We start from the raw sequence: 27,244 nt of genomic DNA on the forward strand, positions 1-27,244 counted from the left end.
AGACACGGAGTAATGATATACCTTCAGGCCATAGGAATGCATACCATCAGTTAAAGATGCAGAATGAATATAATAATAATAATAATAATAATAATAATAATAATAATAATAATAATAAGCCAACTAGATAGTGGACTATTAAATTCTACTGGCCTATTTTAGTCTTAGTCTTGATATTATTATTTATTTAGCAATATTTTGATCTAAACAAGCATTCTTCATGTACAACAGCTATTTTTTTATAATAATATTACATTTTAAGTATTAAATATTATTTCTTATATCGTTGTAATTAAAGCAGAAAGGTCAAATGGTGTTATAAAGTAATCACATAATATCACGTTTACTCATGTTCTCATATGTAATATCAAGGCATTACATGGCGAAATAAACTATATGACCAGAAGTACATGGACTTCACTGGAACTAAGAGGGCTCAAACCAGTTCCAGCATGACAATGCTCATGTGTACAAAGCAATCTTCCTGAAGACATGGTGTGTTCAGATAGGTGTTGAAGAACTCGAGTGTCCAATTCAATTCAAGTCAGTTTTATTTGTAAAGCGCTTTTGACAATGGACATTGTTTCAAAGCAGCTTTACAGAACATAAGAAATATAGTACAAAAAGTTCAAGATTAATATTAGACAAAAAAGTTCAAGATTAATATTAGACTTATATTTTCATTTATTCCTATTAATCCCTAATCCCTAGTGAGCAAGCCTGAGGCGAATGTGGCAAGGAAAAACTGCCTTAGGTAGTTAGAGGAAGAAACCATGAAAGGAACCAGACTCAAAAGGGAACCCATCCTCATCTGGGTGACACTGCAGAGTGTGATTATAAATTATTATTAATACCAGAGAGAGTGATTATGAATAATGTCCTTTCTACAGTCATATACAGACAGTTGGAGAGTTTCCTGCACAGAGCTTTGACATCAACCCCACCTTTGGGTTGAAGTGTAAAGCAGACCACACCCCAGGTCTCCACGCCCAACATCACTAATACTCTTGAGGTTGATTGACCACAAATCCCCACAGATATAATTCAAAATCTAGCGGAAGCCTTCTCGGAGTGTTGAGGTTATTATAGCAACACAGAGAACTAAATCTGAACAGGGAAGTTCAGCAAGCACATATGAGTGTTATGGTCACGTGGCCACAAACGTTTGGCCAAATAGCGTACATATTTTGCATGTGATCACATATTAGTCATATACTCGCATGTGGAAAGCTTATGTAAACACAATCTTTATTGTAGGGCTGAAGTTCAAGTTTAAATCTTTTCCTCCTATAGTATGGTAAAATTTGGAAAAGTGTGCGTAAGTGAAGTGTACATGTACTAAAAGTTTGTTTATTTGTGTGTGTGTGTGTGTGTGTGTGCTGGGATGTAAGCGGGGTGTGTAAACTGTGTAGCTGTAACCCGAGCGCTTCAGTGCGCCAGCTCAACGGTCTGATAAAGACGAGCTCAGTCCCGAAAAGGAAACGGACATTCCTCAAACTAGACACCGTGTATATGAACATATTACTGAGGTTTGGACGTGTGAATGATGATGAAGGCCCAGGAATGGTTCCTGCTGACATGCTGCCTGTTCAGTCTGTGCGTAATTGGAGGTAAGAGGACACCAACAGCTCAAAATCTGTACTAATTTGCGGCTAAGACGCGAGACGCCGTAAGTTTTGTGTGTGTGTGTGAGAGAGAGAGAGAGAGAGAGAGAGAGAGAGAAAGAGAAAGAGAAAGAGAGAGAGAAAGAGAGAGAGAGAGAGATCATGTTTAGCACCTCATAGAGTCTTGCGCGTAAATATGGATTTAAATCTGCCACCACGCGCTAAAGTTTCAGCCTTCGTGTTAGGTCTTGCACAAAAAAGACAAAAGTTACAAAAGTTAAAATAAAACTTGAAAGTTAATCAAAAGCTGTTGATGCTGATTCAAGCAATCTTTTTTCTTTCTTTCCGAACAAGCATGCCAGTGTTAACTAGAGTCTGAGTCTGTTCTAGACAGTTACACTGCACTAAAATGAATCACATTCATTCGCTTATTTTATTGTACAGAAATGAAATTTCAGATAAAAAGATTCTTCTATTCTGTTATACAGTGATATAGTCTTGTACCCATACTGCATATATAACTATCTGGCTTAAAAGATCCTACTTTTGGTTTAGAGCTAATTTAATCAAAGACATTTGGTATTTTTAAACAGAATATGTCAAATATTGCAGCCCTTGAAAGGTGTGGTGGCTTAGAGGTTAATGCATTTGCCTCACACCTCTACCATTAGGCGTTTGACATGCATGATTGACATGATTGACATGTCTAAATTGTCCATAGTGAATGTGTGTGATTGCACCCTGCATCTGGTATCTCATCCAGGGTGTCCTCTGCCTTGTGCCCCTATTCCCCTGGAAGAGACTTCAGGTTGCCTGCGATAGCTGTTAAAGGTCCTACATAGAGCCCTACAACAAGCATTTTCCTTTCAGAAAACTTTCCAGGTAGAACCCCATTAAAGGATAGAGATGGTAACCAGCCAAAGCAGCATTAAGTGTACATTGATTTGTTTACACATTAATGAGAGGACAGTGTATACTGGTTCAGTGGGTTAACTCCTGTGATCAATTATGTACTCATTTAGATCATTAAATTGACTTGATGACAGAACGGATGGACTTAAAGTTCTGCATTTCCTTATGTTCCCTTTAGTCTATTTTTTATGTTTCACACTTTGTGTTTGTCTTCATAGACTCGCTCGATAGGTACTCCAGATTGTTGTACCTTGAAGATGATGATCATAATTAGTTTGAGGCTGCATGATTTCAAATATTGTGGTTCAGCAGAAAAATATTAAACTCAATTTTCTTTTTTTTTCTTCTTCTTGTTCTTCTTCATCATCTTCTTCTTCTTCTTCTTCTTCTTCTTCTTCTTCTTCTTCTTCTAATTGTTCCCATTATACATACACATGGTGTAACAACATTTTAATGTGAGTTTCCAGTTTAGTCCATTTACCTGCAAGTTAGAAGGACATTTGGCCTGTATATCACACAAAAAAAAAAAAAAAAAGAGAAGCCATCAAAAGTATTCGTCACGTGCCAGGATTGAGCGCCAGGCCATCTTGGCGGCTGCTAATGGCAGTGTGGTGTGGGGTGATGTTGTCATTTGTTCTTGTCAGAGTGGATCCTGGAGGGCTGCGGCTCTGTGAGATTTGATGGATGTGGCAGCGGTGAAGCTGCCGCTTATAAATGCTCCTAACCTTCAAAAACAGGGAAACAGGAGTAATGCATAAAAACATCAGGCTCATCATCTTTATGGAGCAAAAATCAAGGCTCCATCAAAAATTGTGCGTCGTAGAGGGCGTAGGTTTTTAATGAAGGCCACAGGCCTTTCCTGCTCTCGCGTCATCCGGATGGATCTGTGTATTATTGGTTATTGCTTTCTACATTTGGGTTCTATTTGTCTCACTGTGTCTTTTTAGAATAAAATGTTGAGGAAAAAAAAAAGAATACATTAATGTTGTTATTTTTGTGCACTTTCTCCCACAGAGACCTCAGATGCAGAGAATCAGCTATTGAAGAAGCTTTTCTCTTCTTACAATGTGAAAGTGCGGCCTTCAAAAACACCAGAGAGCAAACTGGTTGTGAGGGTTGGCATGACCCTGGTATCCTTCGTCAGTCTGGTACAGTCCCATGTTTCACACACACTGTCTAAAAAAGGTATATACTTGTAGAATATAAAACAGAATTGTGCTTCGGTGACCAAATACACTCACAGTGTACCTGAATAAACAGTTTAACAATACTGTGTACCGTAAAAGTCTGCTGCTTTACATTCAGCCGTGAGCCTTGAATGCATTTTGTAAACTACGCAACATCCTTCAAAGGTACAGAAGAAGTTCTCTGGCAGGCCTGACTTTATGTAGCTCTAGTCTAAATCATTTCCTGATAATGCCTCTGGTGATGAAGCAGATCCTTTACAAAGATGAGGAAAGTATTTGTCTAACATTTCAGCTATGAGCTGTAGCATTCTCGTGTTGCTCGTAAAGATGTTATTTGAGTCTGACAAAAGTTTCTTCATCATCACTCAATAAAGTTTTCAAATCTGATGTGACAGCATGTTGGGCAGGCATTAAAGTTATATTACTCTTTTTTATGCTGCATTGCACTTTGTCACTGTTTACACATTGTCTAGCGTCCATTCCAGCTAATTAATATGATCAGTAAAAATCAGTCTCACCAAAAGCCACAGCACATCTTCAGTTCCCCTGCGTAGTCAAGCAGGTGGTCAGATTTGGAAAAGAGTAGAGTTGTAGCACTGAGAGATATGTATGTACCTATTGTAGCATATAAACAACCATAAAAAGATTTCTTTTTGTGAAAAAATAATTCACATAATTTTTTTCTTTAAATGTATCTGCTGCTACAGCTTATAGTAACACTCTTGCTAATGTATAAGCTGCATCTTTGCTCCACAGCTAACTACACGGCTAGAAATGTAAGAATTAACATGAGCTAGTTAGCTAACGAACCTAGAAACCCAAACAGTATTTGGATAAGCTAGCTATCCAGTTAATGATAGCTTTCTTGTATATACTATTGATAATATATAGGGATATATACTATAGGGATAAAATAGTTTAATAATTAAATTTAATAATTTATTCTTATTTCTAGTTATTTAGTTATTTTTTATTTTTATTTTTCCCCTCCCCTTTCTCTGTTTTTCTTCTTTTGTAAAGCTGCTTTGAGACAATGTTCATTGTAAAAGGCGCTATGCAAATAAATTGAATTGAATAATGAAGATGGCGTTTACTTTAGTATTCTTAGCAAGTAAACATAATTATTTTAAAAAATGCATTCCAGAGCTAAAGAATGTTTTTGCAGTTATGTCAATTGTGGACATGTCAGCTGTAAAAAGTACTTTTTTGTAGGATTTTGTTTTACCAGACAAGGTATTTATTCTTTATTTAAGTGAATTAGTACTACGGTAGCCGTACTTTGACCTGTACAACTTATCCGCAAGGCAACTGTGAGAAAAAAAAAAGCTGTCCCGTGTGCTTATGCTAGCGATTTGTCAGTGCTTATCAGAGAGAGTCAGAGTCAGAGTCAGCTTTATTGTCAAGTCTGATATATGTACAGGACATACACAGGATTGAAATTTAGTTTCTCAAATTAAATATGTACACTGTGACACTGTGTTTGAGAGGAAGCGTGTAAGCTCAACATTCTTATCCATTCAGATATTTCTTTTAAGCCGCTGCGTCTGTAACTGAGTTCGGCCCAGCTGTTGTCAGTGTGATTCTCTACGTGTGTGTGGATGTTTTGTGTGATTCGTCACACAAACTATTGGCACCCAATGTGTTTCACCAGGTCACAGTATCCTCTACTTCCCATCCGTGGATTTTAATAGCCAGTCTCAGATAACGCACACATATACACAAACCCAAATGCATACACATAGTGGGAGACACAACCAGGTCTCAGTCTGTCTCACTCTTTCTATCCCTCTTCCTCTTTCTGTAATAAACACATACACGAGTACGCAGATGAACACATGGTTTCTGTGGGAAGTTAACAGATAGCATTTCCTAGTCCATCTTTTAGGACTGGTGCCCCTGTGCTGTACAGTGCAAGCTAAAAGCAGCTTAAATATCACTTTTCAAAAGGTATCCATCAAATATAAATATAGTCAAACAGAATTTATGTTGATTATAATTAATATAATAGCATTTATAATAAGCTGGAAAACACATTTGAACACGTGCTATATATGAAAATTTTCTGTGTACTGAGGTGCAGCATATCATTTTTTTAATATTTAGGCTTTTAATATAATATTTTTGTAAATTGGACAATTTAAATTAATGTTTTATTGGTCACATATTTGGCTGTGAAATACCGTCTGTGATAGAATAAAAAATAGAATAATATCAAAATTTACAAATAAAAGTAAAATTTACCAACGCAGGTAGGAAAGGGGAAATATATATATAGAAAATATAGAATATAATAATATTAATTTAAGTACATTTAAAATATAATAATAAAATATAATATATGAATACAGTCGATGACAAAATTCATCACCTGCATAATACAGTAGGCAAATTGCCATAAAACGCTGCTTATAATGCATGAAGCTCACACTAGCTCTTCTGAAACATTAGCTTTTTATTTATCTTACAGGGATTTTAAAAAGCTTCTCCTAAGCATGTTGTTTTTCTCATGCTACTATACCATCATGCTAGTGCTATTACTATTGAATCTGCACCAACATCACACAGAGACATGAATACACATCCTCTCTCTCTCTCTCTCTCTCTCTCTCCCCATCTGCTTCATGACAGCATAAAAAAAAATCAGCAGCTGATTGGGATGTTCATAGCTGCAGATATGATGCAGGATTCAACAAACCGCATAGCTTCAGACACACAACCTTGACAGTCACACCCAGGTTGTGCCTTTTTTCAGTTTTTACACCACATATTAAGTCCGTTTAGGAACAAAGACAGAACATATCTCCTTCCTTCATCCCTGCATACCAGTAAGTACTTCATCCAAGAGCTAATGTTTAATTTTGTTACATTCTAAGGAGGTAGATCGATTGAATTCAAATCCCAACACTGCTGAGCTGCCACTGCTGGGCCCTTCAGCAAGTTCTTTAAGTTTTTTTAAGTTCTTTATTGACACTGTACTGTATTGTATTGCGACACCATATGAAAACTTGATTACTGTATATTGTTACACCTCTAGTTCATATAAATAGGTACATCCATGTGTTTATCTATAAACTAAATCGTGTTGCTATTGTGTTCTAAATTGTTATTATATGTAAAATGATCCATATAATCAGGTATCATATACCAGAAATGGCATTATAAATCTGGCTCTTATGCATGTATGGAGCAGGTAAACTCATATTTCTGTCATGACCATTGGCTTTGATTATATCCTACTCTTACTAAATGTATGAAATGGTTGGTTGTGTATTTGTGTCGATAAGTTGTACATCTTTACTCTTCAGTTTCCCCAACCCCCACATGTGTGTCCTGTTTCAGGGGTCGAGCCAGCTGTCTCTCAAACATTCCTCTGCTGGTTTTAAATAGCAGCTCCTGCATGTGTGCCGCCGTGCCGTCACTGCTCAAACAATCCCACCGGATCACACGGGAGCATGGGGGGAGAATGAACTGTTCCCATCCCTCAGAGTTCATTTCATGTTAATCACAGCTACATACCCACCTGTTGTACGAAATGATTGGCCTTATGTGAGCAAAGGCTCAATATCCAACCTTCCATATACTTACATACTTGATATCGAATGGTCGGGCTTCATACATAGTGGTAGATCAGTGGCTAAGAAATTGACCTACTGCTTGGAAGTGTGTTGCTGCTGTTGGGGCCTTGAGAAAAGGCCCTTAACTATTAATTGCTTAGTTGTATAAGTGAGATAAACACAATTTGCTGTAGACAGATGGATAGATAGATAGATAGATAGATAGATAGATAGATAGATAGATAGATAGATAGATAGATAGATAGATAGATAGATAGATAGATAGATAGATAGATAGAGGGGGGTTAGAGTTTGAGATAGACAAAGAAAGGCCAATGAGTGTGTGTGTGTGTGTGCGTGTGTGTGAGAGGGGAGGGGTAGATAGACAGAAAGACAGACAAATAGATAAAATCATTAATCATTCTGTTTTAAAAAAAAAAAAAAAAAGAAAAGCATAAAGAAAGGTGACATAGGACTTTGCACATTACAGTTTCTTGATAACATGACAAGTGTTTTTGGTTTTTTGGGTGTTTTGGGGTTGGTGATGGAATATATACTATAACATAAGTCATTAATGTTGTTCCACAGATGCTCCAGAACATTAAATGTACAATGTACTTTAACAATAAATGCATAAAGAGTAGTTCTTTCATCAATGATCAATGAAATAACTGGTTAATTGCTGCAGTGTAAGTGTAGTAAAACTGTGGGACATGCTGTTATATTTAGCCAAGTTCACTATCAACATAATTTAATTGACAAAGATAAAAATCCTAATCTGAAATGATGAATTGTGCAATCTTAGCTCCTGTACAATCTTTAAAATGTGTGCAATATTCATACAATTTGCCATAAATTAGCAGATTTCTTCTCACATGTTCCATTTATCCACCACAGAACATGAAAAATGAAGAGATGACCACTAACGTCATCTTGAACCTGGTGAGTGCTGTTCCTGCTGAGCCGTGATATGCTTCTTAGCTTGTGCTACAACAACAGAGAGAAATGGCAGCAGACCAGAAAAAAACCCTAATATTTAACCAGCTCATCATTTCAATTTTGGAAAGACTTATTTGTACATTTTGTGAAATACCAGCCTCAGGAGCACAGCAGATTACTGAGCTCAAATGCCAACACAACACACAAGCATCCATTATGCACAGGCTATGAACACTAGAAACAATAAAGAACAAATTATGCAAAAAAAAAAAAAACGAACCATTATTATTCAAATGTCCTCGATATTATTCACAGACAACTGCACACAGAAATTGCACCCAGTATAATTAATGGTGGAGGGAGAAAAATTTGAAATAACGTGATGAAATGATGAACTGGTTTGATTTCTCATTTCCGAGGCGCCTCGCTTTGTTTCCTGCATGTTTTATCCTTGTCTGCCTTCACCTTTTCTGCTCCAAACTCTGTGTTCACTTTAAATATAAGCCAAAAAAAGAGTACAAGTGCTGGATTACATTCAGATTTGATATTTTTGACAGGAGTGGACCGATAACCATTTGGTCTGGAATGCTAAAGATCACGAAGGGATTGACGTATTGCGAATTCCCGCAGCGAAAGTGTGGCTCCCGGACATCGTTCTTATTAACAAGTGAGTGTGTGTTACAATGATGTGGACAAGCAATTACAACAAAGTCCCTACACTTTGTAGTCTTTTTGCCACCCTTCACATTGTCTACTAATGTTAATTGCACATGTGGTCTGGTACTTCTTACATGTCTGATACTTTGTAAAGTTCATCATTTTTTAAGATTTTTAGATGAGATATATCTTTAACATGTCTACTATAAATATTTCATGGGATTTTTTTTAACTCGTGATCTGAAACTTAGCAACAGAAGAATACTTTAAGCCCCACCCACTTTTTTTGTCCATCTTCAGAACCCGGATGACCAGTTTCTGGATGAAATTTACTATAATAGTATAATTTCGTTCATGAAATTTTGATCATTTTGAAACGGCTTTACAGATTCTATGCAGAAAACGGCCTAAAAATTCCAACAAACTGTTCTGTAAAACTCTTAGTATAAAGCGTGTTCACCGTGAAAGTAACGTTTTAATTCCACAGTCAAATCAAGACGAGTATTATTTACACACATTTAATTAGACGAACCTTATTGCCTAGATAATTGCCCATTTAGGGGGAAAAAATCTAACACCACTTGTAAAGCTGTCATCAATTCACTGATTGTGATTTCTGTTATTTTCAAAAATGACCCTATTAACTTGAATTGTCTTCCTTTAACTCTAAATTAAGCTCAGTGTTTTGCTTGGCATCATTCCCCTCCTAACATTCATTAAATACTGAAACAGATATAATGTACATGAGGCCTAGGTTATTTATATACCATGCATTTATATACTGTCACCGCTGTGGATGACAACAACCTCCTTATTAATTTACATAATATTCTACACATGCTGTATCGGCATCACACAACTGACTACACAGAAATGCACAACATAATCACATTCTCCGCTGTCACCCAAATGAGGATGGGTTCCCTTTTGAGTCTGGTTCCTCTCAAGGTTTCTTCCCCATACCATCTAAGGGAGTTTTTCCTTGCCACAGTCGCCTCAGTCACCTCAGGCTTGCTCACTTGGGAAAACTAGGACTGTTTGTCTGTTTATATGTTTGTTGTTTCTTATGTAAAGCTGCTTTGAGACAATGCTCTTTGTTAAAAGCGCTATACAAATAAAATTGAATTGAATTGAATACTGTATATCATACAAGCTCCACATTGATGTGTATGTCAAGATTTTTCCAACACGGTAATGCCTCACTAATTGTCTGATTAGCTAAATATCAAACCCCCCATGAGTTGAGTCACGTATGATATAGGATGGATGAAATTGCTGTACTGAAAAAACTGCAGAACCGAAACACACTCGTGTAGAAAAATGCTAAATATACACTATATTGCCAAAAGTATTCGCTCACCCATCCAAATAATCAGAATCAGGTGTTCCAATCACTTCCATGACCACAGGTGTATAAAATCAAGCACCTAGGCATGCAGACTGTTTTTACAAACATTTGTGAAAGAATGGGTCGCTCTCAGGAGCTCAGTGAATTCCAGCGTGGAACTGTGATAGGATGCCACCTGTGCAACAAATCCAGTCGTGAAATTTCCTCGCTCCTAAATATTCCACAGTCAACTGTCAGCTGTATTATAAGAACGTGGAAGTGTTTGGGAATGACAGCAACTCAGCCACGAAGTGGTAGGCCACATAAACTGACGGAGCGGGGTCAGCGGATGCTGAGGCGCATAGTGTGAAGAGGTCGTCAACTTTCTGCAGAGTCAATCGCTACAGACCTCCAAACTTCATGTGGCCTTCAGATTAGCTCAAGAACAGTGCGCAGAGAGCTTCATGGAATGGGTTTCCATGGCCGAGCAGCTGCATCCAAGCCGTACATCACCAAGTGCAATGCAAAGCATCGGATGCAGTGGTGTAAAGCACGCCACCACTGGACTCTAGAGCAGTGGAGACGCGTTCTCTGGAGTGACGAATCGCGCTTCTCCATCTGGCAATCTGATGGACGAGTCTGGGTTTGGCGGTTGCCAGGAGAACGGTACTTGTCTGACTGCATTGTGCCAAGTGTAAAGTTTGGTGGAGGGGGGATTATGGTGTGGGGTTGTTTTTCAGGAGCTGGGCTTGGCCCCTTAGTTCCAGTGAAAGGAACTCTGAATGCTTCAGCATACCAAGACATTTTGGACAATTCCATGCTCCCAACTTTGTGGGAACAGTTTGGAGCTGGCCCCTTCCTCTTCCAACATGACTGTGCACCAGTGCACAAAGCAAGATCCATAAAGACATGGATGACAGAGTCTGGTGTGGATGAACTTGACTGGCCTGCTCAGAGTCCTGACCTCAACCCGATAGAACACCTTTGGGATGAATTAGAGCGGAGACTGAGAGCCAGGCCTTCTCGTCCAACATCAGTGTGTGACCTCACAAATGCGCTTCTGGAAGAATGGTCAAAAATTCCCATAAACACACTCCTAAACCTTGTGGACAGCCTTCCCAGAAGAGTTGAAGCTGTTATAGCTGCAAAGGGTGGACCGACGTCATATTGAACCCTATGGATTAGGAATGGGATGTCACTTAAGTTCATATGCGAGTCAAGGCAGGTGAGCGAATACTTTTGGCAATATAGTGTATTTATTGGCCAATATATTACGATTTATGATGTCCAAATTATTTCAAATGGCAAAAAAATATACATTTAATAACACTGTGTCCGGATAATGTTATTGAAACATGTACTTCACTCTGTAATTGTTGGTGAAGTCCAAAGAGTGCTGTCCTCCACTTCAGTTTAGAGAGCTGTTAGTCCACAAAATAAGAGGTATTAATGACAGGCACATAGGTTATTAGACATTCTGCCTGTAATTTGTTGTCATTTTGATTTTGTACTCCAGGACATTCTAGTTGAAACACTGCCTTTGAAACTTAAGATACAGACATTTTACAGACATTTTTGGATACGAACACTTTGCTTTGGGGGTTTCCTCCAGGTACTCCAGTGTCCTTCCCCAGCTTAGTGACATAGTAGTGTGTCAGTGTGTCATGTTTTGCTATAGCTTTGATATCACAATTTACTTGGAAGATATAAACATTTGTGTGGGAAAAAGACAAACGTTTTTTGTTTCTGGAAAATTTCTATGACTATATTGCCCCTAGTAGGCTAGGTAAAAACAGAAATACTTATTAAAAACTACAAATTCTTCAAGCTCTTTAACCATCAGGAGCCATTAACCATGTCATGGCAAAGAAATTCAATGCTGAACATGAACATGCCAAAAACAGGCCCATGTTCCATTTTTTGGTGAAAAGGCTATAGGAATGAGCTGGCCAATGAAAATCACAGTATATATATATATATATAGCTCAATCCAGGGATGCTGTGGATGCCGTGGTCATGTTCTATCCACCTTCAGAGACTTCAGTCTTTTGCATTTTTTAATTAAATAAATATTCATATTAAACCCAGAATAAGAGCTTTGTGTCCATATCTGACGTATATATCGGAGTAGCTTTGGGACAAAATACAACATTCAGATGAAAGCAGGCTGATGAACAGTGTTTCTTGTCATATCCATGTCCAGAAAACAGTGGACACAGTGAATTTGTCATTACATGAACACTATATTATATCACAGCTTGCATGAAAGACACCAGCAACTGCACTGTTTTTCACAATCCTACAAACTACACCAGCAGGTCTGTTGATAAGACAAGGTTATTTACAGTTAACATGGTGTCAACTCTTCAAGAAAAGAAGGTGACCGTATCTGGTTAAGTCCTTCATGCAGAAAGAGTGGGCTGCTTCATTACTGACCCTGTGAGCCTGCAGGCTGATGGTCAGTGGTCCACTACATTAGCTCAGGTTCAATATCCAATATGTGTCTCTGAGCATGTTCTATAAAGACGACTCAGCTAAATCATGTAGTAACTTTTTTAACTGATGTTCCTGTAGAGAAATGATCCATAATATCGATAGTGAATGCAAATCAAGAGAATTGTTATTGTAAAGATGATGAATTGTTAAAGAACATGCAAATGTTTATCTGTGTGTGTGTGTGTGTGTGTGCAGTAATGACGGTGTGTTTGAGGTGGGTCTACGTGTTCATGTTCAGGTATACAGTAATGGCAGGGTGACATGGACCCCTCCTGCCCTTTTCCGCAGCTCATGTGGTGTAAAGGTAAGACAAAAATGTTACAGCTTATGAAATATACAAAGCATTTCAATAGTGACAGAAGGTTTTTGAACACCAGCGTACTGGATTTGCAATCACTGGAATCATGATTATTACAATAAACAGCAGAATCTTAGCCTTTAACTTTGATAAAGGCAGTTTTTATCGGCTTAGGATGATTTAAAAAACTATTTAGGACATTTTCCATGTTTAAAAAATAGAGATAGATTATTCATGATTAGATTAGTAGAGATAATTATTCATGCTTTTACTACATCTAGACTAGACTGCTGCAATTTTCTGTATGTGGGACAGAATGCTGCAGCTAGGCTAATGACTGTCAAAAACATAGAGCATATTACTCCTGTGCTGTCATCTCTTCACTGGCTACTGGTTCAGTTTAGGATTGCCTGTAATAAGGATCTTATTATTTGTTTTGAAAGCATTACACAGCTACACAACCACCCACCAGGTCATATTTCAGATCTACAAAGCCTTTATACTTTGTGTAAGCCTCTGAAAATCAAATGTTGTTGCCTACACTTTGGTCTAAACAAAATCAAAAGTTGTTTTTGCACCTAAATTATGGAAATGTGAAAAGTTTTAATGAGAGAATCGGTCAATAAAAGGAAGGAAGGAAGGAAGGAAGGAAGGAAAGAAAGAAGGGAGGATAGAAGGAAACAAAGAAGGAAGGAAGGAAGGAAGGAAGGAAGGAAGGAAAGAAAGAAAGAAGGAAGGAAAGAAAGAAAGAAAAAAGGAAACACAAGAAAGAAAGAAAGAAAGAAAGAAAGAAAGAAAGAAAGAAAGAAAGAAAGAAAGAAAGAAGGATGGAAAGGGTGCAATAAAGAAAACCACCAGAAGTAACGGCAAGATTTGTAATGAACATAGGCCCATGTCATGCTTCAGTAAAACAGTGTGCTTGTTGTGAACATGACCTCTGCTGGAGCACACAGTGAAAATGTCCTGACCCCTGATACAGCTACAGTATATACATCTCAGTATCAGCTATACCGTGTATGACCTGAAGCACCTTTTATCCATAGACCTCTCATTATATGAGACAAAAGGTCAAGTTTACAAATGATTATAAACAGCTAGCAAATCGATCAGATATTACAAATTAGTTTGAATAATTTCATAGGTATGTTATTAAGAAAAAGAGGCATTGGGGGGACAACATTGCACATTGTGGACAAAGACAGTAGTGAATAACAAAAGTGCTGCTGTGAAATCAAAACATTTCAGCATGTGCTTTTATTGGAAAATAATCAACTTCACCATAACTTTAAGTGTTCCACACTTGTATATTTTGTCTCTTCCATTTTCATCACATTAATCTGAGCTGTTTCTCCTAAATTACTCGCTGCTTCCTTTGTTCTCTCTCAGATACTCATTACTACTTATTCTCTCTCTCTATTTTCTCTCCTTTTATCTTTCTTTCTTTCTTTCTCCCTCTAACACACTCATATTATTTCTGAAAACTCACATTTCTTTTATTTATATATTTGTTTTGGGGTTGCTTTTGGATGTGTATGTAGGTATTAAGCTACTTTCACACATGCAGTGATTTTCCACATCTGCAAGTCGGCATTTGCTCTGTTATGAATTCGCTAGTAGGCGTTCCTACTATTGGTTGCCATAGCAATAATGTTTATTGGTGTGTGGCGCAGCTAGCTTTCCAATCAGATTTCTTGTGGCTAAAATGAAACATTCTGGAGAGAGATTTGTTGTTTGTGTATCAAATTCAGCAGTGTATATCAGCATCATATTATATGGGATGAAGGAGAAGCAGTATGTGCTCTTAACATTTATGGAAGGAGTCTCCAGTGTCACACATCCTCATCTCCGAGATCAGAGAGAATGTAAATGGATAACGTTAGCTTTACTGTTTTCACTCCATTGCTAGTCACTGCACCGTCGCTGCATATTTTCATAATGTAATGGACTGCCGGACAGTTCCCTGCCTGAACACCAGAGGGCGGTCTAACAGGGTTTCTTTATGTTCCATGTGCTTTTGTTTAGGTTGTGTTTGCACATGTGCTTGCCCCACCCGATCCTTCCTCCTGTTCACACACCTGTTTCTTATGTTTCTATGATTACCTTCCCTATTTATATGGGTTCTGTTGTGTTTGTTTTTTTCGCCGAGTCCTTGCCGTTATTGTGTGCCTCTTCTGTTCTTGGGTTTTTGTTTTGTGTTGAGATTTCTTCCCCAGTGTTTCCCATGTATGTGTCTGTTTATAAATAAAGTAAATTATCCCGACTGGCTGCTATCCCTGCACTTTGGGTCTGACATTGCCATCATTACGTGACACTTATAGTTAACATTTAACTGTAGTCACATCGCTGGACACACCCACATCTAGTCACCAAAGCTTGCTGTTGCTCTTGTTACTGGAAGTCACCAGTTCTTATTGAAATTGAATGATCTCTGGTCGCTTTACATTTACATTTCTGGCATTCGGCAGACTCTCTTATCCAGAGCGATGTACAGAAATGCTTTAAAGTCTCTATCAATGAATACCTTAACACCGGTTCAATAAGTCACAGACTTGGGATAGCATTAGTTGTTTGTTTTTTTTGTTTGTTTTTATAAGTGTGTACATACAACATAACAATACATAAAAAACAGGGGAAAAATAAGAGCTAGTTTAAGTGCTTCTTCCTGTATGTGTCATTCTCTATATGTGTGTGACGTGTATAAGATAGTCTTAAAAGTGATGTGATGTATCTCATAAGATGACAAACACAAAAATACATAAATAATATACATACACACATAATACTGGCACACTGACCCACTTTATTCCGGTCTCATACTCTCTTTTTTTTTTTATGTTTCCTCATAAATTCTTCATTGCACTTTGCAGGTGACATACTTTCCGTTTGACTGGCAGAACTGCACCATGGTGTTTAAGTCATTCACTTACGACTCCTCTGAAGTGGATCTTCAGCATGCCCTTGATGAGAAAGGCAAAGAGATAAAAGAAATCATCATTGACACCAGTTTCAGTGGTATGAATAAACACAAGCAGCTCAGACAAGCCTTGGCAGAGAAGAAAAACTGAAAAAACACATCTGCACTTTGTATTCTTGTTCTTGAATAAACATAGGATGCAGGTACATTGGATGAATAAACAAAATGCACACATGAACACACATCTGCACCCTTTTCCACAGAGAGCGGTGAATGGCATATACGTCACAAGCCATCCAGGAAGAATGTAAAGAAAGAGGATCTATATGAAGACGTCACCTTCTACCTGATCATTGAGCGCAAACCCATGTACTATGTATTCAACATCATTCTGCCCTGCATCCTCATCACAATCATCGCCATCTTCAACTTCTATCTGCCGCCTGATGCTGGTGAGGCTTACCATAATGGCTTAATATTTATTTGGAACTATATATTGGAAAAGTCATTGAACTCTTTTTTTACCAGAGGCCAAAAATGGATTTTGGTCATGTTTTGGGGTGGCTGTGTTCAACATTGAATTTCTTTGTCATGTCACACTCCACACTGAAAAGTATTTCCATAGAAAAGATGAAAAAATAATTACTTTTTTAACCACAAATGTTTCACAAATCTTAAAGTAAATGAATATGGCGATATCAAACCCATTTCTAGTCACTCAGATGCTTGTTCATAAGCAGCTAAAACATAACAGTAAAAGCATAATTAATTTATTTATACTGATTGACAAGTTGATTTTTATTCCACTGGCAAAATGGAATGCCAGTATACTGGTGAAAATTCTTAATGTAGGTCAATGTTACCATTCTTCATTTGTAGATCTTTTAGTTTGACCATTTCATCTAATGGTGTTTCCCAGGCCCTCTCACATACATGATCACATTTTTACTCGCTCATGTCTACTCATTTTAAACACGAACTTGACCTGATCAGAATTAGTATATAAACTCTCTGACAACAGAAGTGACATCCTTAGCCTTGGGTTGGACAGATGTTCTCACATTGACAGATCTATTGTAGTGGAGCTTGGATGAACTGCCTAGACACTGATCTTAATGAATTCCTTTAATTAATTAAACCATCATGGTGATTTTTAACATAAAAACTAAATACTTCATTACTATTTTATCAAAACAGTGTGGCCAGTAGTGTCATTGTAGCAAATAACACTCAGGTACATTCAATTATTCACCCATTCATCCATCCATCCATCCTTTTTATGTACTGCTTATCCTACACAGGGTCACATGGAGCCTGTGGCAACCCATTAGCCAAACATAAAGACATCAGATTAACTAGGAATTTTAGTTAAGCCGTCAATTTTCATTCCGTCAATGACCCAAAATAATCACATGTGCAGTTATTCAGGAGTCTAAAATACAGTCTGAACACTTAGAAGTTGATCCTATAACGGAAAAACCATGAATCATAGTGTAAAGTGTAGCTGGAAATCAATGAACAGGTTCATCGTTGTTCACTCAACTCCCAGTGCAGATGGAGACACAGGCACTGTGTGAGGAGGAATTTAATACAAAGCTGTATATTGGATGCAGTATATAGTTAACACTATACTCCTAACCCTACTTTCTGATATTTGGTATGTAGACTCTCCTGTGTGATATGTTCCATTACATTAACTGGTTTTACACTCTGACCCAGCCAGTGGCGGTTTACCAGAGGCCTCTAAGAGCAATGTTACAGCTCATTACATGAGCACTACGTTCATTTATTACCTGGGTAAAATCCAGTACATGTTGTTGCTCAGATTGAGAAACCTGACCTTAGTGTTCTCTGCAAGAAAGCCTCAGGGAAGAAGCTTTACATTAGAGAGTGTGTTTTTCCTTATTATTATGTGGGTCATGTATGTAGAGAAAGAGCTCTATAAATGAAATGGCTATTGGATTGGGATGGGTGGATATGGGATTAGGTAAAGATATTCTAGGCAGTATACTTATTATTATTCATGGCAATGCCTAAGAACTGATTACCGCTTGAGCATTACTGTCTTCCTCCTCTTATCCTCCTTCCATTGTCTCTATTCAGGAGAGAAGATGGGTTTGTCCATCAACGTACTGCTGACCCTTACTGTCTTTCTGCTCCTGCTGGCTGATAAAATCCCAGAGACATCGCTTGGTGTCCCCATGATCGTCAACTACCTGATGTTCACCATGGTCCTGGTGACGTGTTCGGTTATTCTCAGTGTGGTGGTGTTGAATCTGCACCACCGCTCACCAAGCACTCACCAAATGCCCATGCTGGTGCGCAAGGTTAGCAAACAGTGCAGTACTCTTCACCATTCACCTTACTACACTATTCTCCTGACTTATTCTACTGAATCCGATATGTCGATATGCAACTTTTCTTCACCAGATGTCTTTAACAAACAGTCCTTAATAAGTGAAAATCTGACATGTAATTTGAAATTTCTACTGAATACCAGCTGTTCAATCTCTGAAGCTTAAAAACATCTGGCTCTAATTTTGATGCTTCTTCTCTTTGGAAAGCTGGTTTATATAAAGTCATTTGGATTTGGAGCTAAAGTCATAGATTTAAAACTCCTGATCTGATTAGTGAGTTCATAGACTTATTTGGTTCAAAGCTGATCCAGCTGTATATTTGCCATATTGACATAAAAGTCTATTGCAAAGAGGTAAGGAAACCTGATTTAAGTGTGAATATGAGTAGAGGTGATTCTGTCCTTGCAGCAAGCTTTGGCCACATTTGCTGGGTTCATGACTTTCCTGTAAAACTGCAGATTTGGAAAAATACACCATTCAGCACTTTTTTTTTAACTCTGGCTTGAACACACACACACATACACTATTACAGCATAACACATTAAATGACATGTTTACAAATGAACCGCAAGGAAAAAGGGACATTAAAACAACACACTATAGAAACTGGGAACAAAAAGACTAGTTTAGAACAGCTCACGGCTTTACACCTTCAGCATTGTTGAAAGTCCATGAGAGAAAATGTGAGACACACCACTAGGCCTTCATGGTTCCTCATTGACTTACAAACTTAAAACTGACTCTTTCACTATAATTCAGTAGTGGTTTAATGGAGGAATAATGAAAAAAATGAACAATATGTTCTACATAAATGGTCACTGGTGTACGGTGCTTAAAGTTGATTCTCTCAGAAACGTTACAGTGATCAGTTCAGCCTGAATCAGACTCATTGTCTGGAAAGCTTTTGCTGTGGTTCACAGAAGACAGATGTAAAAGTAAATAGACCTTCCAAAGTAGTACATCAAGCCGAGATTAGTGGGGGGTTTACAATAATAAAATTAAAAAAGTTTGAAATAAGTTTTGTTTTTGTTTTTTTAAATTCAGAATTAGATGACTTTAGCTATTCAGTGTTTGTCTGTGTGACTTGAATACATAAACACATCTTATAATAGAAGTGCTGGACCAAAAAGCAGGGTCTGTGTCAATCGTGTTCATTCATTTTTCATTCAAATTATTTTTTTCTTCTAATAAACTAAAATAGGAAATTTATATTTTTTTCTCAGAATATTTGTTTCAAAAATAAATAATTGAATTGTTTTTAATTGTTTGTTGTTTTGTTTCCTCAAAACTAGAATTCATATATTCATGAATAAAAAAAAATAAAAATTAAAAAATGTCTATGGCTGCACATTTCTGTGTGAACAGAATCAACCTGGCAGAATAAATAGGTATTTATTTATTTATAAATATTGTTTTTTTTTTATAAAGTATATTATTAAAATGCGATCAGCACATAGGAAGAACGAAATGTTTTTATGCTTAATAATATGATTAATGTTATAATACGCTTACATGTGCTGCATCTGCAAAACTGTAACCATTATTTTTAAAAAGCACACAGTGATCAATATTAACAGTACATTTTTAGTTTGTGTGTGTGTCCACTAGGTGAGTCCTTATAACATCATGTTCTGTCTCTTGCACACTTCATGTAGTCGTGCCTGGCAGCTCCCACTGTCTGTAGCTTTAAATAGTTGGCAGCTATACACCACCCAACAACTTTTTTAATTATCTTTCAAGGTTATCCAAGGAAAAAGTCCAAACACAGGGTCTTGCACTACAGTCTTAAGTCGCTTCACCCCGGCTATATTTATAGCACTGACTCTGTAACAAACATACCGAGTGTGCTCATTAAACTTACCTCTGAACAATGCATGACAACCTTCAGCATTAGCAGTAATTAAAATAAAACTCACCTCATGCGTGAAACATGGGGCATTCAAAAAGCTGAACCGGACAAAAACCTTCCAGAGCTCACCAGTATTTCATTTGTCTTTCACTTGCAAGGTTTGTTGTTATATTTCAGCACGTACTAAACCTTTTTTTTTTTTTTTTTTTTTTTTACACACTGACCCCTCGTTTCTTGTCAACACTTTTAGAGTACAATTATACACTCGAGTAAACTCGGAAAGTTCAAACCAGATGTTGCTTGATTGCAAGCAAGCACCTCACATACGCTGTTTATTGCTAAGAATTTCAGTCACTTCAGCTTACTGCTCTCATTAAACATTTAGTAATTATGGGAAAGTTTATGAACACTATTAAAAGTGGTCTATTAAATGGTTTCAAATTTCAGCTGCAAAATGAAATACCGTAACAGACAGAACTTTCATATCATAACTACTTCCATTGTGGTCTATTTCCTGCAGATTTTCATCCACATACTGCCCACATATCTGGGACTCCTGAGGCCTAAAGTGGAGACACCGCTCTCTCTGGAGCGCCCACGCAAGAAGGAATACCACACGTGCATCAGCCGGGCAGCAGACGAATACTTCATCCGCAAGCCCAACACCTGTGTGCTCTTTCCCAAACCCAACAGGTAACACACTATTAACATTACAAGGGGGAGGTAGTGAAGGTGTGAAGTGATGGCTGATATTCGAAAAAATGCAACAGTCAAACAAGCAGATATTTCAGTCGAGGACGTTTCTGTATAGTGGGGTCAACAATGGCAGGGTGGGTATGGTTGTGGACTAAGTATATATTGTGGACTGCAGTATACTGAAGTAGGGCAGATCAATGTTTGTAAAAAAAAAACACAAAAGGGATAGTTCAGCAAGCCTCATTTTTTAAACTTGAACCATTTTGGCTTTTGTTTAATGAAACCAGAATGGTTAAAGGACGCAAAGACATAAGTGTTTATTCTTTGAAACAGTTCAGAGTCTGTGGCGCTCATTAAAAAGTAATAAGCAAAAACATGACCACTTCAGACTGTGTGTTTTACTTGCAGACATGAACTGTTGCTTATCTGCACATGTAAGCAAGGGATTTTAATGTAGCAAATCATTTACAGTTTTTATTTTCGTACCCCTGCTATGTAATGAGAGATGAAAATGCATAGCAATCCTCATAACGCAAAATGACACTGCGGTCTCAAATGGGATTTAGCTATTATGTTGTATAAATAATAGAAAGTATATGATCAAAGCATCAAAGAAGTCTGCTAAATTAATGTACAAAATGTGAAAAAGCCTAACAGATTATATATTTCGCCGATCCTAAACATATAGACACCCTCACATTATCATGCAGTAGAGCTGAGCCATATAAAATACTAGAGGTTTTTTAGAATAATACCCTTATTGATTTAATGTTCATTACGTTATACAGTTACCATAAGTCATGTTATTCGTTTTACAAATTCACTTTATAATCTAAGCTGGTTTCACATAAGCCACAAGGAATTTTGTGCTTCTGAGAGGATAATAAGTTCAAATATGAAATAATTTATATCTCTGCTTTTTTATATCTATATTTTTATACTACAATCTATACTTTTTTATTATGAATATGTCAACCTGAGTGATAAATCATAATCATGTCTGCCCCAGGCCTGCTCTGATGCAGAATGCTCGTTGCCAGAAAGAGAAAAAGAGACTGTATCTATATCCAGGCAATCACACTGAAATGTGAAAAAAAAAAACCAATAGCAATCATTGCAGGTTGATACACATTAGCTCAGGGCATGTAAGAGTTGGAGAGTGAAGGAAACCGGAAGGAAAAGAGTAGAGGGAGAAAAATGAGAGGGGAAAAGAGGTGACAGAATATCTAAGAGAAGTGATAAAGCGGCAATACTTTGCACCTTTTAATTGCTTTTAAGACGTGTCTTGGCATCTCAAGCAGCATGTCGTACTCAAATTGTATTTGATTAGTCGTTTGCCTGCTGACCCACAGCTCAGCATCTACAGTGAGACAGACGACAAGAAGATATAAGGCATATGCAGTGAACCTATCAGCTTAAACACATCAGGGTTAAGGCATGAGAATTATGAATTATTGCCCTGGCTGCCTGTTTGTCTTAAATCTGTGCAGCACTAAAGAAGTAGTGTGGTTTCTCTCCCGCTGAGTGAACTCAGTGTACTATTTTTAAGAGCTGTGAAGCAGATGACAGAATGACATTCCTGATCATTCTTGAAAGTTTTCAGGACCTGTAGTATCTGGAGATCACAATTTTCAATCCCGATGATGCTACATTCACTCAGGCCAGGAGCCAAGGGAGCAAAATTGGCTGTGCTCTCTGGCAGGGAGGCAGTGTTTACTCTCTTTCAGTTGGCTGGCTTTACATATCAGGGAGGAAGTACCTCAATTCACCCTCTCTGGTAGGTACCTATCGTATAATGGGGGTTACTAGCTGGTAAGTAGGAGTTGGCTGAAAAAATGGGCAGAAAAAGAAGTGACCTGTCACCAACAACCATGTCACAGTCAAAATCAGTGAGATTACTTTTCGATGACTGATTACGTAATCACATAATTATGCATAGACGTGTTCCTATCTCTCACTACCTCTCTTATAGGTTATTATAGAATACATTAGAATACAATTCCTTTAAAAGTTTATCAGGTTAGAGTTGTACAGCTTTTATTTCCAGCTTTTTAAGTCCAGTAAATGTTAAAAACGAAAGCAAGTAAAATGTTGACCTTTTCCACCATCACCCTCACATTCAGAGAACGTTCTTCTGCTGATTTATAGAAAGGTTTACACTTTGTAAGACCAACACTCAACTAAGTGTGTAAATTGATGAATGTTCTTTCCACTCAAGACATTTTAATACATAAATACAGTAGTATACATTATGTCTATGGTTAGGGTTAGGGTTAGATTTAAATAGAGTTGAATTCAATTTAATGTTTCTGTATATGTATCTAAGAGAGCAGAAATGCACACTTTGCAACATTTTGCGACGTCCTTTATTAGCTGTCAGTAAGACTGGCTGTTTTCTATAGTTCAGTGCGGTACAGTTAGTTCTTTCTTCTTTAGCTTTTTTGGAATATGAACTTCATTTATTTCATGGATGGAGTCTCCATTATCAGGGCTTTGTAACTTCTCCCCCACTTAAAGTGTTCTGGAAAGTTTGCAGCGTTCTCTGTAATACGACAAGCTCTATTCTTCTATTGTTGAACTTCGAGAGAGAAAAAAAGAGAGGCAGATGAGGGAACAACAACTTTTTCTTGCTTTTATAACACAACTACATTAACCGATAACAGGAACTACTTCAAATGTAATTATAAACTAATAAAAAAGTATGAGGTGTCATTCCTTCACTAATTACAAATGGAATTGTGGGTCATTTGCCGTGGTATTAGAGGAAGAAATATTTTGCGACGTGCTGTTATAAGAAAATAATTAAGTTTCATATGACAGCATACCCTGTTGAGTTTTATTCATTATGTCAAACATGTCTGCATTGATATTTTTTTCTTCCTGTCATTACATTCAAAACCTTCTACTTACCTATACATTATCGATCCAGTAGGTGAATCAGAACAAAAATGCCTGCTAAGCTCTTTTTCAAATCAATATCCATGTTTTGAGATGATTTGTGGTTTGAATGAGATGTTTGTTCTCAGGATGCTGTGTGTGTGTACAGTATGCATGACATTGTGTAGGTAAATATAGAAAACTGATACTCTCTGGACAAAATAAGGCACTTAATCAAATGAAATGGGCTTCCCTCTGTAATAAGAGTACTGCTTAAGTCTCTGGTGCATGCTGGGAGTCTAGAGCAACTGCAGCATGCCCAAAATACTCAACCAGTCCACAGGATGGGATGGAGAGACATGTACAGGAGGAAATGAAGCGCTATTCTACCTCCCAGTGGCAGGATGGTGCAATTACTGCACTGTGAGGGCCAACAGATAAAGTTGATAAGGTGATGCTATAAAAGGTCAGAAGTGGGATAGATGGAGAGAGACTGAGAAAGTGAGAGGGTTTCATAATGAAACAGATGTTAAAGGACATTCTAGTGGAACGGAGACAGCACAGCTGTTGTGAGAGCCAGATCATAAGCATATAGGGAATTTAGCAGGTGGTCAAGCAGCCCCCGGACACTGAAGAACAAAGATGAGAAAGAGTGAGAGATTTGAAAGGATAAAGAGATTTTCTGTCCTCACTTGTAGAAGTCACCTTGGAAGTGGCACCTAGGAAGCTGATATTCTATAATTTGGGATTATATCTGTAATCAGATTATATACAAACGCATATATGCATAGGGTCTGCATAGGGTCTGGGTCTACATAGGGTATGCATAGGATCTGCATTGTTTTTCTATATCCCTGTCAACTTAATTAAAATAATCCTGTTCATTTTAGATGATGTGGACAATTACTCTCTTGACTCTTTAAAGGAGTAGTCTGTAGTTGTTTAGAGCCCTGCAATACATCCTACCGGGGTTGAGTCAAACCAAAAGTCCAGATTGTGGAGACATCACACAGTGTGTTTCAGGCTGGATAAGTGTGTCAAGAGTGCTGTTTTAAACTGTACAGTGTAGTGTGTTTATGTCTTATAATGTAGCTTTTAAGAAAAAGGGGAGACTCCAAGTTAAATTCAGTTCAATTCCAATTTATTTGATTATAACTTTTAACAATGTACATTGTCACAAAGCAGCTTTACAGGAACCTATAAATTCCAGATCTAAACTCCATGAGATGACACAAAGAAGAAACATTGAGATCTGGGTGATACCTGTATAGTGTATAGCCTCCTGGTGGTCCTCCTGGTGGTCCATCCTTTCATTGCTGTGACATGGGATTGATTCCTGGGCAAGGAGCAAACCCAGCCACTGAAGAGTTAACTCTTCGCCGGCCCCAAGCCCGGATAAAATGGGAGGGTTGCGTCAGGAAGGGCATCCGGCGTAAAAACCTGTGCCAAATCAAAACATGAGGGCCAAAGAGCAGCCAAAAGAAGAACAACCCTTCTGCTACTGTACACTACATAGTCAGAAAGTGCAGTTGTGTAGCTAGGAACTTATGATCTTATAAGAAACTTATGAATATGAGCAACAGAGTCATTTCTGAATTCTGAGTTCATTCTAGTTTGAAATTGAAGCCTATTTTGTTGTAGTTATAAACTGTACAATGCAATTGCAATCCTAAAGCTTTCCAGGGAGGAACAACACAAGTAACTCCATTTGTTTTATCTGGAACTGAAGTAATTTCCTCAGGAGCCCAAAATGAATAAACTCTGCATTGCATAACTGCAATTCAAAATGTTTTTTTTCCCCCCTATTGTGAGTATTATTAAACCTGATGACAAAAGCTTTGGTACTACTGTACCTTACAGCAGTTGTGTGGCCTTGTGATAATGAAACATGCTGAAATAACACACACTCAGTAATGAAACTGTATTGCAGGTACCAGCCAGATGGCCTGTGCACTGACCTGCGGAAGTTCATCGATGGTCCCAGTCACTACCAGACTCTGCCTCCTGAGCTGAAATCAGCCGTGGATGCTATCTGCGAAATCGCTGAGCAACTACAAGCTGAGAAAGACTATGAAGCTGTAAGAGACTTCTTTTTAATGTTAGCCATTTATTTCATATCTATATTTACTGTATCTGTCTGTTAGTTAGTAATCTTACTCCATCATCTAACGTAATCCAGAATGGGTTTTAAATTCAAAGATAAGTAGATGAGGACATTTGCATCGTAATTCCATCAACCTGATGTTCATATATTTTTACGTTCCTGGTGCTGACCTTTGAACCTATCTGTTTATTTAAGGTCTTGTGCTGCTCCTTTTAGGTTATGTTCTACTAAATAAGGGTACCCTTGAGAGTACCACCTCTGAAATACACAGGCATCACTCTCATTAATAATAATAATAAAAGTTCAAACATTTCTTACTAAGTTAATCATTTTTAAGCATTTTATTTAGTACTATATATACTGTAGTTTTATAGGAATTCTGAGTACTTTATGTAAATCGTTTGAAGGTTCGTTTTGCACGAACTGAAAAAGCACAAGGTATAAGGATGTATATAATATTACAAAAACAACAGAAAATCTAGCCTCCAGACTTGTGGCTCATCAGTGAGTTTGGACATCATGAATTTGGCACAGATTCTAAGATTAGCATCAATGAGCCGAAGCAATCTGTTTACACACCTGAGGTGAGCTGTTAGAAGTATGAAAATAGCTTTAAAATGATGCTATTTTCGAAGAAATATATTTCATTTATATATCCATCTGCTAAAGGTGGAAAACAAGATATAAAGTGATTGATATGTGCAGCTACTGTATACATTTTCTGTGTGGCTCAGGGGGGAAAAATTCCAGCACAGAAAACCAGTGTAAATGTTAAAAGTGTCTAAAGTTGAGCAAAGTCTTTTCCCATCTTTGATTTTTTTTGAAGACCATTTCATTGACCATACTGCTGTGTGTATATACTCTTCTTTTATGTATTCTACCCCTTCCTCTTCCCATGCCCTTATCATTTATCGATTTTGTTTTCTTTTTTTTAATCTCCCCTTTGATTCTCAGTTAAAGGAAGACTGGCAGTATGTAGCCATGGTGGTTGATCGACTCTTCCTCTGGATCTTTGTGATCTTCACCACCGTTGGAACGTTGGCCATTTTTGCTGATGCTAGTTTCAATGCTACTCCCACTGACCCCTTCATGAGTCCTTGATCCTAGCGGTCATCACTCTGACCTTTTGAACTCCACAGCACTAGGCAGTGTGTTGCTTACATACTGCTTGCTACTGACATTTATTCACTTGGCAGATGCTGTTATATTTGTATGCAAAGTCTCCAGTCTCCAGACCAGGAATACGCTGACACATAATACCATCAATAAGCTCCAAGAACAATAATAGAGCAGTGTAAATAACTGTAAACAGCACAGGTTATAGACTCACTTCAGTGCTTTTGCGTTGTTTAGTGATAATGAGAACTGGATTATTGTTTCAGCCATGAGTTCAGCCTTTCTGTAGAAATGTATATTTTTTGATAAATGTTTGAGCTTGAAGTGTTTAATAAAGATACTTTGTAAATCAACAAA

The 27,244-nt window shown here is 37.6% G+C and overlaps 1 protein-coding gene across 1 annotated transcript; it reads left to right on the forward strand.

The window, feature by feature from the left end:
* The first annotated feature begins 1,543 nt into the window (after nucleotides 1–1,543).
* On the forward strand, nucleotides 1,544–27,244 carry chrnb1 (cholinergic receptor, nicotinic, beta 1 (muscle)). Its single transcript, XM_058396036.1, has 11 exons — nucleotides 1,544–1,610; nucleotides 3,531–3,664; nucleotides 8,155–8,199; nucleotides 8,754–8,863; nucleotides 12,872–12,980; nucleotides 15,842–15,986; nucleotides 16,152–16,340; nucleotides 17,992–18,215; nucleotides 20,615–20,787; nucleotides 25,598–25,745; nucleotides 26,726–27,244. Exons 1-11 carry the CDS (start codon nucleotides 1,544–1,546, stop codon nucleotides 26,870–26,872), a joined length of 1,491 nt encoding a protein of 496 aa, XP_058252019.1. The 3' UTR covers nucleotides 26,873–27,244.

Source organism: Hemibagrus wyckioides, linkage group LG07 (genome assembly GCF_019097595.1).
Source record: "Hemibagrus wyckioides isolate EC202008001 linkage group LG07, SWU_Hwy_1.0, whole genome shotgun sequence".
Lineage (NCBI taxonomy): Eukaryota > Metazoa > Chordata > Actinopteri > Siluriformes > Bagridae > Hemibagrus > Hemibagrus wyckioides.

What these genes read in the sequence shown, in the direction of transcription:
- chrnb1 (XM_058396036.1), top strand. Translation starts at nt 1,544, where the DNA reads ATGATGATGAAGGCCCAGGAATGGTTCCTGCTGACATGCTGCCTGTTC. An exon ending in GCAGCTCATGTGGTGTAAAG is followed by an intron (nt 12,981 to 15,841) that starts GTAAGACAAAAA and finishes TGCACTTTGCAG; the next exon opens with GTGACATACTTTCCGTTTGA. An exon ending in CTATCTGCCGCCTGATGCTG is followed by an intron (nt 16,341 to 17,991) that starts GTGAGGCTTACC and finishes GTCTCTATTCAG; the next exon opens with GAGAGAAGATGGGTTTGTCC.